General features: G+C 36.5%; 1 protein-coding gene across 1 annotated transcript in view; it reads right to left on the minus strand.

The window, feature by feature from the left end:
* The window catches only part of LOC145685614 (phospholipid-transporting ATPase ABCA3-like), a 148,649-nt gene that overhangs the window by 99,025 nt on the left and 36,949 nt on the right, over positions 1-12,675 (minus strand). The window contains exon 5 of the mRNA XM_081758004.1: positions 3,114-3,220. Coding sequence (XP_081614130.1) covers positions 3,114-3,220 — 107 coding nt within the window. The remainder of the gene's footprint in view (positions 1-3,113; positions 3,221-12,675) is intronic.

The following is a 12,675-nucleotide window of genomic DNA, read 5'->3' on the forward strand; positions in this document are numbered from 1 at the left end:
CATTACGCAAAACAATCCAAGGAATAAAGATTCATCTTAGACTGGAGAAATAGTTATCCTTCGTTTTTCATTATCATTTGACCATGAAACAAACACCGGAGAGATTTACTAACCCCATATACAAATGTGCGGGTTGGAATGTATAACTCGTAGAATATGATGCTTTACTTTTTAAAATTTCAATACTTCCAGTGTACCCCTAAAAATTGTATTCAGAAATAATTGCCATTTTTTTAGATATTGAATTAGAACTGAACCATCTACACAAAATTTGCAATTGATCAGTGAAAACGGTATCTTTCTAGAGCCTATGGTTCCCGAGAACTCACTATCAAAAAGTTTGGCCACAAACATATAAACTTTTCTTGACCACAAACATATAAACCTAACATTTTAATATATACAGTAGATGTCTGTCAGGCATTATGAAAGATAAAAATCTTTGACTTACCTTATGTAATTACAAGTACTATATAACTTTTCTACATGTTCGCATCCAATGAATTATTGTAAATTATTCGAAAAAGATCAAGAGCTCTATCCACATAAGCAAATGTAATTCGTGTTTTCTTGAATTTGATAAACACATTCAATTATCAGGAACCAAAAACAACTTATGAAATCCGAGGGCTGTTCAGGAAGTAGCAGACGTTTTGGCCTATCGCAGCAGTGAGCGAGACTAGAGTCGCCATCTTGGTGTCAGAACATTGGTACACTCAGTACGCATTCAGCTATGGTAGCGTGAGGACTGTGACGCTCTTACTATGCTTTCTGTGACGTGTTACAATGTGCATTACAGTAGAAAATCCAGCCTCTTGTGAGGTGCGTTCTGTAATTAGGTTTTGGTTGGCATGCCACAAGCCAATTGAAATCTATCGCCAATTGTATGGAGTGTACAGACATGGAATAACGATTTTTTTTACGACAACGCACGTCCACACATGCCCAAGCGTACCCGAGAGCTCTTGGATAGCTTTGGATGGAAGGTGTTCAATCACCCAGCATACAGCCCGGATTTGGCGCCAAGCGACTACCACCTCTTCCCAGCGATGAAGACATGACTCGATGCATAACGCTTTGGTACTGACGCCGAACTGCATGCCGGTGTAAGGCAGTGGTTGAAATCGCAGGCAGCAGATTTCTACCGCGACAGTATTGAAAATCTTGTGCCACGGTATGGTAAGCGATTATTGGCGATTATGTGGAAAAATAGCTTAAGAATGTACCTTTCAAATATATATAATGCAATTTGATTTATTCATTCTGTTAGTTTTTTTTTATTTCAAAGCGTCTGTTACTTTTGGACAGTCCCCGTATTTTCAATAAAACAACTAAAATTAATGAATACCAACCATTTACATTGTATGTAATTATATTGTAATATCCTACGTAGTATTGTGTACAAGCAACATTTTACGCTTATGGTTATAAACACCACCATATGGTTTTACGTGAAGATACTATGCACCACATGGATCCAGTACAACCAGCAGACGACGGACTTCTGGCTCCTCCCACGAAGCAGACGACGACTTCGGAGCAGCAGCGCCACTGCCATCTGGGGATCTATAAATTCGGCAGCCGACAGCGGATCAGTACCAGTTCACTGGTGTCCCTCCTATTGTTTGCTTCGGAGTAACCTAACCCCAAGCCTCTAGTCTGCTTCGGGACTTTTGTCTTTTCCTTTCACCTGGCTTAGCCTGCTTCGGGGCTCTGACGGGAATCCTACACCCAATTGCTTAGCCTGCTACGGGGTTCTGAAATCACTAACCCCCTCACTGCTTGCCACGGAGCTTTGGGGAGTCCTTCGCTACTCTGCTTAGCCTGCTACGGGGCTTTGTTGAGAACCTGTCTGCGACCTCTCGGTCAAGGATTACCTGTTTCTAACTTCACAAGTATAGAGCAAATATCTTTGTAGTATTGTAAAATACTGTTAATTAGGTAATTTTATAATAAAAGACGGTAGTAGGAGTCGATTCCGGACACTCTTTTCATTACTTTGCTTTACCTACATCCTACATGGGACAGAGTTTTACAATATTCTTCAACTTTGTTGTACAACAGTCGGTTAAAGTGGAAGCACTGTTACGGAGATATATTTGGTGTTTCTATTCCGAAATGGGCACAATCGAAGCAACTGAAGAACGACAGAAGTGGAAGAAACGCAAGAGAAATGAAAATTGTGAACTCTGGCAAAGGATTGTTTGAAGAGGCCTTCACCTAAAATGGTGGAAAAACTGTGCGAAAAACACGTTCGTTTTTAGTTTTATTTCTTTTTGACAATGTTGCCATCACTTTCAGGCCCCGAAAAAAATATATGTTGTACCTAAGGGTATAACATTTTTTTAAACCAAAAAATTAGCGACGTGTCCCCCCCCAAAAAAATTCTACATTTTTTTGAAATTTTCAACACGCAAAAAAATAAAGAAAATACGCATCGATGGTTTTGAAAAAAATGCACACTTACATCTAGATAGTATCTAGAATCTGTGAAATTTTCAAAATTTTTCGACCAACCCCACCAAAGTTAAAATGGTGGAAAAACTGTGCGAAAAACACGTTCGTTTTTAGTTTTATTTCTTTTTGACAATGTTGCCATCACTTTCAGGCCCCGAAAAAAATATATGTTGTACCTAAGGGTATAACATTTTTTTAAACCAAAAAATTAGCGACGTGTCCCCCCCCAAAAAAATTCTACATTTTTTTGAAATTTTCAACACGCAAAAAAATAAAGAAAATACGCATCGATGGTTTTGAAAAAAATGCACACTTACATCTAGATAGTATCTAGAATCTGTGAAATTTTCAAAATTTTTCGACCAACCCCACCAAAGTTAATAAATATTCAATTTTGACCATGCATGATACCATAATTCGATAAGAGGAGGGGGTCAATTTTTTAGGTAGTTTTAGGTCAAGGGTAACATTTTGGGTTAATAGCGACCCAATTTGGATCAAGAGCAGATTTCACTATCTTACTAGGAAAGACCCTTTCTACTAGTTTAAATATTTTTAAATAGTTTAAATATTTAAATAGTTTAAATAACACACGCGTGATTTGTATGTATGTTATATTCACTATACGTACATTATTATTATTATTATTATCTTACCTGTGCAAGATGCGTCTTCCAATATTTAACCATGAATATGAGTTTCTTTACACTCAATCCCCAAAAACGACTATAATTTAACATCTCCCCAACCAAGAGTCCCGTACCTAGAAATGAAAATATTTTTAATATTTTTAGTTTAACTTAAATTGCTTGAGTATCAAAAGTACACACTATGTTACAACCGACAAGAGATGTGCGTGACCTGGAATGCTCAGAACCACAAGAAAATGTGCTTAGATTATAAACCGCTTATCCAAAAAATAGTGATATGAGTCATTTCCATGCAAAACGCAACTGTTGTCTGCTAGCGCCATTAGAAGATTGAATGTTGTACCTACATGAACAAGTACTTACTGTAGTTGTGTGAATAGTATAGCTGCAGTAGGGGCCTTTCTTTTGGAGTGTTCGGTTGTGGGTTAGAGTGTAAAGGCTATACATCGATATCATGAGGCGAATTATTCCTATGAATGTTGTCAAAGTATTAGAGGCAAAATTGTGACTTACTTAATATGGAAACGTAATGGGAGTCGAGGATATGGAGTTCTCGAATATGTTATATAGCATAATAATTCAGAAATACAGTAAGGATGAGGCAGAGATGTATGAGGATGCGCAGGATAGGTATAGCAATTTTGAAGGTCAAGCAGAGCTCATACCTGAAGTTGGACCGTCCAGCAGTACAAACCTTTTATCTTCAGAACAACAGGAGCCTTCAAGTGAAAGTGAGTACGAACCATTTCCACCCAAAATGTCGACAGCCAATATATTACAATATATTGATGATAATATACCTAGCAAAAGGCGAGATCAATCCCACTTTAAGGGAAACATGCTGTCACAATTAAAAACGACAAAAGAGTATATAATGTCACAATCTGAGAGAGCAAGATAGTATGGATCTGCCGTTCACTGTTGGCAGCTACAAATATGGACACTAGAAGCGCCTTAAGAAGCTGGCCTAGACAATTTTACAATTTCAATTACTTTCATCAATAATTACTTTAGGTTAAATACGACATTTATTCCAGACATATTACTACGTTCGTCACACGTAAGAACATACAAGATCATAGTATTCGTCAGAAGCTACAAGAGTTTGTGAAGAAAATAAACAAATATGTAACAGACGGGCAGGGGCGGCAATTAGGAGGGAAAGAGGGAGTAGTTGCTCTTCCCACTTTTTGAAGTGACCCCTTAATGTATATAGTTTCATTTGGAAATGTTAAGTTTTTGAGTTGAGTTGATTTTGAGTTTAACGTCCCTTTGAGCAAGGAGGCTATATGAGACGTTGACCTACTGATTAACGTGGAATCCGAACCACATGAGCTCCCACCGGGAATCGAACCCGGGTTTTCCACGCCAAAAGGCGCGTACGCTAACCGCTTAGCCACGGATGAGTTCAATGTTAAGTTTTTGTGCGTATTACTGGTTCATAGAAAACAAATGATGCCATACAATATTTGCCGTTGCGTGAGTACGTATTGGTTATTTGTTTTCCCGTGGAGTTAAGAAAGCAACAGGAATTGCGTTTTTATTGCCACGGAAAATGGGCCAAAAATTAACCTATTGGAGCGCAACAATTCCAGCATACTTTCATATCTTCTTCCAAGGAGTGGACTGCACCTAATCGCAATGAACATGTTTCCGGAACCTACAAAAGTAAGTATTTCTTTAAATGTCGTTGCATATGCTTGTAGTATTCACTGCCTTTTATTTTCTAAGAGTAATAACATACATTTAATGGCATGTGTGGAATTAAAAATATAAGTTGTTCATTAATCCGCAGTTTCAATATAACAATTGCAAAACAAACCTCATTATCATTATTATAATTAATATTATTCTTTCTACTTATTTGTTTTGCAAATTTATTATTAAATAATTTGATCACACAATTTTCCAGACAGAATTTTAAGATGTTCATGAGGAAGGAATCAAATCTCTTCTTACACTTTTGTTGTTTAAAAGTGCAAAGGGCTAGTGTCTATTTGCGTTGCTCTTGTCAATTCACTTAATAAAATATGAAATACGATATACGCTATTTTAGCTGAAAAAGATAGTACCCTATTAGTTATACAACCTTTCGTGAAACAACCTGTTAGAAACAACCGGGAAAACTAACATTGATATACAAATGTTCAGATCATGTCTTGCCCCTCCCACTTTTAATGTCCAATCGCCGCCACTGCAGACGGGAATGTGGACAAAGAAAACGTTTGGAACAGTAATCAAAGTCAATTTAATTATGAAATGTCTTCGTTGTCAAAGCTATCTCTCAGAGATGAGAAAACTACAGATGGTGTGTTTCAGTCTGCATAACTCTACACACTACCACACAATTGATTTAGCTTTATCAATGAGTAGCAAATTAGCTAACGAGCTATATCTGTTTTCAAGAGCAACAAAGCACTTTTGGTCCAAATGTTTCAAAGAACCTTGAAGCAACATGTCCACGAAACATTCATGTGGAGGCAAGCGAAAGTGGCAAAATGACGAAAGAGCTTATGAGAAGTTTTTCTAACTACCGTCAGGGGCGTCTTTTGGGGGGGGCAGGGAGGGGCAATTTCCCCCCTGAGTTTCAGATCTAGGTAGATTTTATCAATAGAATAGTAGAAAGTCAGTGAAAAACGCGAAATTTTGTTTATATGAAGGAAGTTAAATCTAAAATGACGCTCCTCACTACCGTCCTTGGTGAACATGTACGTGACGATACGAAGAGTATAGTGCTGTGTGATACCTGGTCAGTGCACAAAGATCATACTTTGTTAGATGAAAGTCTTCCAAATATGGATCTTACGCACAGGTTATTGCCACTAAAGATAACAAAATATTGCCAACCTCTTGATGTAATTCTTTAAGTAATATACGGCCTATGTGAGAAGGAGCGTTTATTTTGTAAGACTACAATGTGAAAAACCACAGCAAAGTTACAAGATCGTCATTTCATCATCAAACTTTACTGTGGGCTATACAATTAACTTTCTGCACCGAAGTACAAGCCTATGTTATAATATGCTTGGCAAAAGGCGGGTTATCATTTTGACATACCAATAGCATCGTTTGAAAATGTAATTAGTGTGGCATGTGATATTGGACTGCTTGAATGCAGAAGTGCTGTTGAATGTGAAAAAGTAGCTTTAGTCAGATGTACATTTTGTTCTATTCCACTTTGCTTTGACCACTTCATTGAAAACTCATACCTGCACTTTGAGGACTTAATAGCGGGGCAACACTATCAGGTCAGTGCAAAAAGTTTGTTGTTCAGATAGCGTAATTATTTTAAGCAGGAGGAAGTACAGCAAAAGGTCACAACATTACAATATGTGTATTTTTAGTCGTATTATATCGATATTTTGTTCCTTCGCGTTACCAGAGTTTCTCTCTTAGATCTTGCATAGGTGATCATTCAAATATTTCTCGTGGTGAGATACACGCACAGTTTCGCATGCGAACGGCTAATACCACTGTTTTTGGGATGATCCATTTATAGTCTAAGCTAGTGATGGCCAACTTCTTTCAACTAAGGGACCGCATCATAGACATTTCCATGTGGTGAAAGCCGCAACTAAATATGATACTTCTCTTTACGTTTATAGTATACACTCATGATACCCTACTCCAGAAATCGTCAAATTTGCGGGACATTCCTTGTGACAGGAGAGAACTTCTAAACACACGAGAGAACTTGTAGTTCAATATCTTGATTGTTCATGAAAAGAAATTCCGTTTTCCCACTTATCTTGAAACTTTTAAGTTCTCATCACTAATCTTCCCGTTCTTACTCATACTGAAGTGCCACTAACTCAAAATAATGTAATTATTGAGAAAACATCTCGCAGTTCTGAAGTATGCTGATGTAATGCATCAGTCTCAGACACAGACTTCAGAGTTGCCAGATTCTCAATTACGAAATCCCTCCAACAAGTTTAAAAAAAAAATCTTTACACTCTCAAGGTTGGATGAAAATACCTTGGGTAATTTCTCAAACATGAAAAAATATGTAAGAAATAGAAAAACAAATTTTAAATCGAAAGTAAAAACATTAACCTACACTCAATGGTACTGACCTTTAAAAATATTCAGAACCACTCATTTTTCACGCTATGGCGTGAATAGAAAGAGAATCCCAAACACTAACCTAAATAATCTTATCTTTAAATTTATTTTTGGTTTCCGCGCCTAAAATATACATCCACTTGTGTATTAGTCCAAGTCATTACGATTTAACTGTTTTAAAAAAAACTTTATATACCCAATAAAATATTAAAAAAAATGTTCACATTTATCTTCTCGAGGTCCGCAGGAAAGGACGTTTCGGGCCGCATGCGGCTTGCGGGCCCATAGTTGGCCATCCCTGGTCTAAGCCATAGGCGCCGACTACATGGGTGCTCCGGGGCTCTAGAACTCATTGGAGGTATTTAACGAGTGTTGAGCACCCACTGAATTTTTGGGTAGGAATTATCTTTGAAATTACACTTTCATGCAGCGAATAATAAAAAGAAACTATAGTGCATGAGATCCCAGGTCAATTTTAGATAGGGATGCATATGTGTTGAATAATAATTTATCAATACCTATTTTACACTCTTCAGGTTTACGGCATGTCGATGGTCGAGCGATATAATATTACAAGTATAATGATACTAATAATCCGTGGGTGTAATTTTGTATAATTATTTCTTTAAAGAACCTTGTGTTTGATGTTATTTTAAGTTCTTAAAAATGTAAAATGCTTTGCGTAAATCACAAGAGAGTTGAACCATTTTCTATTTTAACTCAGATTATCCTAAAATGCTCTAAAAGTTTGACTGTAATCATTATTATTTTAATAATTTTCTATCTCCTTATTTCAGCTAATATTGCTAAACAGATTTAAAATTCACAAACAAAATCTTAATGTTTAGGAATTTTCTTCAATATTTGGTTTAGGAAATCGTGCTTGTTTTTTTTAAGTCTTTGCAAGAAAAAAATAATTTATGGTTCAATAGTTTTTCTCGCTTCTCAGGAAGAATTTGGGAACCACTGTTCTATTGGATCTACTAAAAAAAAAAGTAATAAAAACAATATTTAGCGTTAGTGTTGGGGACTTTGCATCCATTGTGAACCTTCAAAGTTGGCGATTTTCATGCGGTTCTGATCGTTCGAGGTGACGCACATCCCTTTTGAGACATGTTATAGTATTGAAATATTATTGTATTAATACACTTTTTTTTTTTAATTATTCAACTCACGCTTTTCAAAATAGATTTTAACATAAATATTTATATGAAATTTATACCTGAAGAAAGCTATTATTACACTCTTAATAAACTGCTGGGTATGCAATATATTTTGTAAATACAAGGTGATTCAAAATTATTGTAACATAGGCAATTATTTATTTATTTATTAGAAGATTCTTCTTTATTTGAATTCAGTCCCACGAGGTAAGTTTTAAAAATTGTATGATTAGATACTACCTCTTTATTAATACAACATCTCTCGGTGTGAAGTAGTAGTAGGCAAATTGGTTCAGAAAACAGCGTAAGCAATTCATCTCAAGGGTTGTTGAGTTCATGAAGCTTCCTACTAGGAATTAGGAATTAGATTTCTTGGCTGTCAGCATCTAAGGCCATGTTAGCCCGTCCCGTGTATGAGGGATGACGTCCCTCGGCGTCCACACTATCCGAGAAAAGGGAAGGAAGGAATCGTCCTGGGAACTATATGTTCGGTACCATCACGGCATTTGCCTGGTGTGGATGAGTATGGTTGGCCTGAAGAAGTACTTACATCTTTTCGACCGAGTGGCTCCACCGGGAATCGAACCCGGGACCGCTCGCACCAAAGACGAGAACGTTAGCGACTGTGACAGTCTTTGCGAATAATTCATTTAACTTATTAAACAGAAACTAACTTTCGTTGTATGCTCTGATAATTAAAGGTCTATAGTCTTTGACGTGACACAAGCTCTTCCAATTACAAGAACTATAGCTGACAACCAGTTACACAGTACTCAGTGTCAAAACTCACTGCAAACTTCAGGAAGAATAGAAGTAGGTAGGACTAATCAAAAAATGAAAATACTCGTACAAATATAAGAGGAAAGAATGGATCAAAAATCTCAAGGTATCTATCATAAATGGTCGCTCGAAATTGATTGAGACATGATGTGTTATTCGATAGAAAATATTTGCTCGCCGCTGCTGTTAAACAGTGAAGTAAATACAGCAAACCGATTATGAACAATTTATGGCAGTTCTCATTTGTTGTAACTTACACTGTCTTGTCGGAGAGAAAATGCATGATACAGTAAAACCTGTCAACCTGGCCACCTACTCATCTTGGCCTGGTTCGTGTTGAACCTGCATTTTCCCATAGGGTATTCGTTGCTTATTACTCTGTAAGTTCGCCACTTGTCTATCTTGGAAGTTCACCGCATTGAAGCAATGTTTACCCTATATGATAATGATAAATTTACCTGCGTATCTTGGCCACGAAAAATTTCGTTTTGTTATTTTTTTTAACTCTTTCGTATTCCCATATGAGAGGCAGATATTCTGTATTTGTGACTGGAGACAAAGAAGCATGGATTCCCATGGTTTGTTCTTGGAAGTCAATGGCCAGAACACTACCCTGATAAAGGTGTGGTGAAGGAAGATGAGAATAAGAAAAAGCAGGTGCAGGAATTCAGGAAATGGTTGTACGTATTTGTTTGCCCTGTCTGTTTTGGTAAAAGCATTAGCTAAGTCGTATATCGGCTCCATTCATCAATGGGGAGCTTCAGTAATTCCGGAAAATTGTCAAGTTTAAAACAAACCATCTCAGTTGTCACCTATTGGTTCCTGACAATTTGTCGAAAGATAGCGGAAGTTTTGAGATATGAATTCCCTTAAGATTTTCTTAAAACATCTTTTCCTCCGAGGGAAACACTTGTAGTTCATTAACAAAAGATATTGTAATGAAATTTTAAGGGCTGAGTTTGAAAAAGAATTAATTATATTGTATAAAATATATTAAGAATTTTACTCCTGTTAAAATTGTTCAAATATCAATGTTATTTTTGAATTTGCTAGGAATAGCTATTGTAAAATAATAATAATAATAATAATAATAATAATAATAATAATAATAATAATAATAATAATAATAATAATAATAATAATAATGCTTAATTAGGTAATGGAATTCCAGATAGTAATATATATATATATATATATATATAAAACTAAAAACTAACTCTATGGCCTATGGAACCCGCAGGTTCAGTGCCGCGTTCATAAAAGCTCTCCACTGACTTCTATCCTTAGCTAATTGCATCCAGTTTCTACTTTGTATTCCTATCTCTGCGAGATCCATCTTAATATTGTCCTCCCATCTACCTAGGTCTTCCTAATGGTCGTTTTCCTATGGGTTTACCAGTCAAGACTTTGAAAGCGTTTCTACTTTCTTCCATTCTAGCTACATGACCTGCCCACCTAAGCCTCCTAGACTTGACGACCCTAACAATTTTGGGTAAGCCGTATAAACTATGTAGTTCCTCGTTATAAAGTTTCCGCCATTCCCCATTCTCGTTCCTCTTGGGTCCGAATATTCATCTCAGGATCCTGTTCTCAAATACTTTCAGTCTATGTTCTTCCCTCAGAGTAAGTGACCATGTTTCGCAACCATACAGAACAACAGGTATGATTATCGTTTTATATATTTTAAGCTTCAAATTCTTCGACAGAATTCGCGACGACAAGAGATTTTGAACCGAATAGTAACACGAATTTCCTGCTTTTAGTCGACATTTAATTTCTTCGTGAATATGATTTTCATCTGTTAATATTGATCCTAAATATTTAAAAGTATCCACTTTATCAAAAGTATTATTTAATATTTTAACGCCCCCACAATTTGCCGTATTACGGTCCCGACGCACTTCCATGTATTTAGTTTTCTCTGCATTTACTTCTAAACCCATGTCCCTGCAAGCATTTAATAAGATCTCTGCATTTATTTCTACTGTTCTCCTATCATCCCCTATTAAATTTACATCATCAGCATATGCCATCACCTGGTGAATACCGTTCAACTCTAGGCCCTGGTTGCTATCTTTGATTTTCCTTATAGCGTATTCCAGCACAAAGTTAAATAATAATGGCGACAACACATCTTGTTTCAGGCCATTTTGGACGTGAAAGCTCGTGGACAAAAATTTTCCTACCCGGACTTTACTTTGGGATTCACTTAAGCATATCTTAATTACGGTAATCCAATTAGCTTTCTCGGTATTCCAAGTTCTGTAAGAACGTTGTACAATGTTTCTCTCCTAACCGAGTCGTAAGCTTTTCTAAAATCAATAAATAGTTGATGTACCGGGATATTGTATTCCCACTTTTCACTATAATACTTATATATATATTATAATACTTAGTTAATTAGTTGAAAAGAATTTTTAGATAAACAGTGTTAACTTGTTAGGTAATGAGGTTCTCAGGCAGCCACGTAGCGTTGAAAGCCATTAGGAAAAAACCAAAGCTATTATAGAGAACCTCAGGGACAGAATGATGAAAATTATTGTATATAAAAAGGTAAAGGAGAGACCAGGCATCAACCAGAAATCATCCAGAATTCATTCAAATTCTAAATTCTGATTCAGCAACATAGCCTGACTCGGACATGGGTGGACAAGCGCTGTTTTCACCGTAAGTTGTATTTTTCATCTTGGTATATCGCTTTACGGCTCCAAGCTTAACGAATTAGTTTCCCACGCAATAGTAGAAAATTATTTCATTTTATATCCTTTGTCTTTTATTTATGAAAATAAAGCGTTGCATTTTTGAAGAGAAAAAGGAAATTAATCTTTTTTTTTTAAACTTTACCCTGCATATAATTCAATATATGACAAGCAGAGATGCTTTTCTATCGAGTACTTGGCTCCCAAGAAAAATTCAAATTCTAAATCCTAACTACCAAACTATTTAAACAATACTATACAAGAATTACAAAATTAGAATGCATATGTGCAAAAAGAATAAAAGATATGCGTTTAGAATGAACCACCATAAAATACGTATTTTTCTAGTACTGCATATTGTTATGACTACTCTATATACATTATTTAAAAGTAGCCGTCGTGCCATTGCTTATTAAAATTTTACAATCAAGTAATACTAGAAATCCTACTCTAAAAATACGCCAATCACACTTAGTTTCTGTAAGTTGGCCACTTTTGAATGGAACCGATGATGGCCAACGTACCTCGAAACGAGATTGAATGTTTCATGAAGTAGGCTAGAAATTGGCAAACCCCTATGTAACTCTAGGGGATCCCGGATTTGAGTTGTTCTCTGCCAGGTTATGGTCAGACCGTCAGATTGGTTACCTTAAAGTGTCTTGACATTGAAAGGGTTTCGTGAGCTTACCTTAACACTCGGGTTCTGTCCTGCAGATGCCGGTATACTCTGCCTGCTACCAGTAGGTCGTATAACTGGGAGACAATCATGACTTCGGTTTGGCCGCGTCTGATGGGCGTGTTCCATCAATCAAACTAGGTTCGCCGTACGACAAAGATCGAGGCATCAACTCTACGGCCGAG

This window comes from Thermobia domestica, chromosome 5, assembly GCF_964235325.1.
Source record: "Thermobia domestica chromosome 5, izTheDome1.hap1.1, whole genome shotgun sequence".
Taxonomy (NCBI): Eukaryota; Metazoa; Arthropoda; class Insecta; order Zygentoma; family Lepismatidae; genus Thermobia; species Thermobia domestica.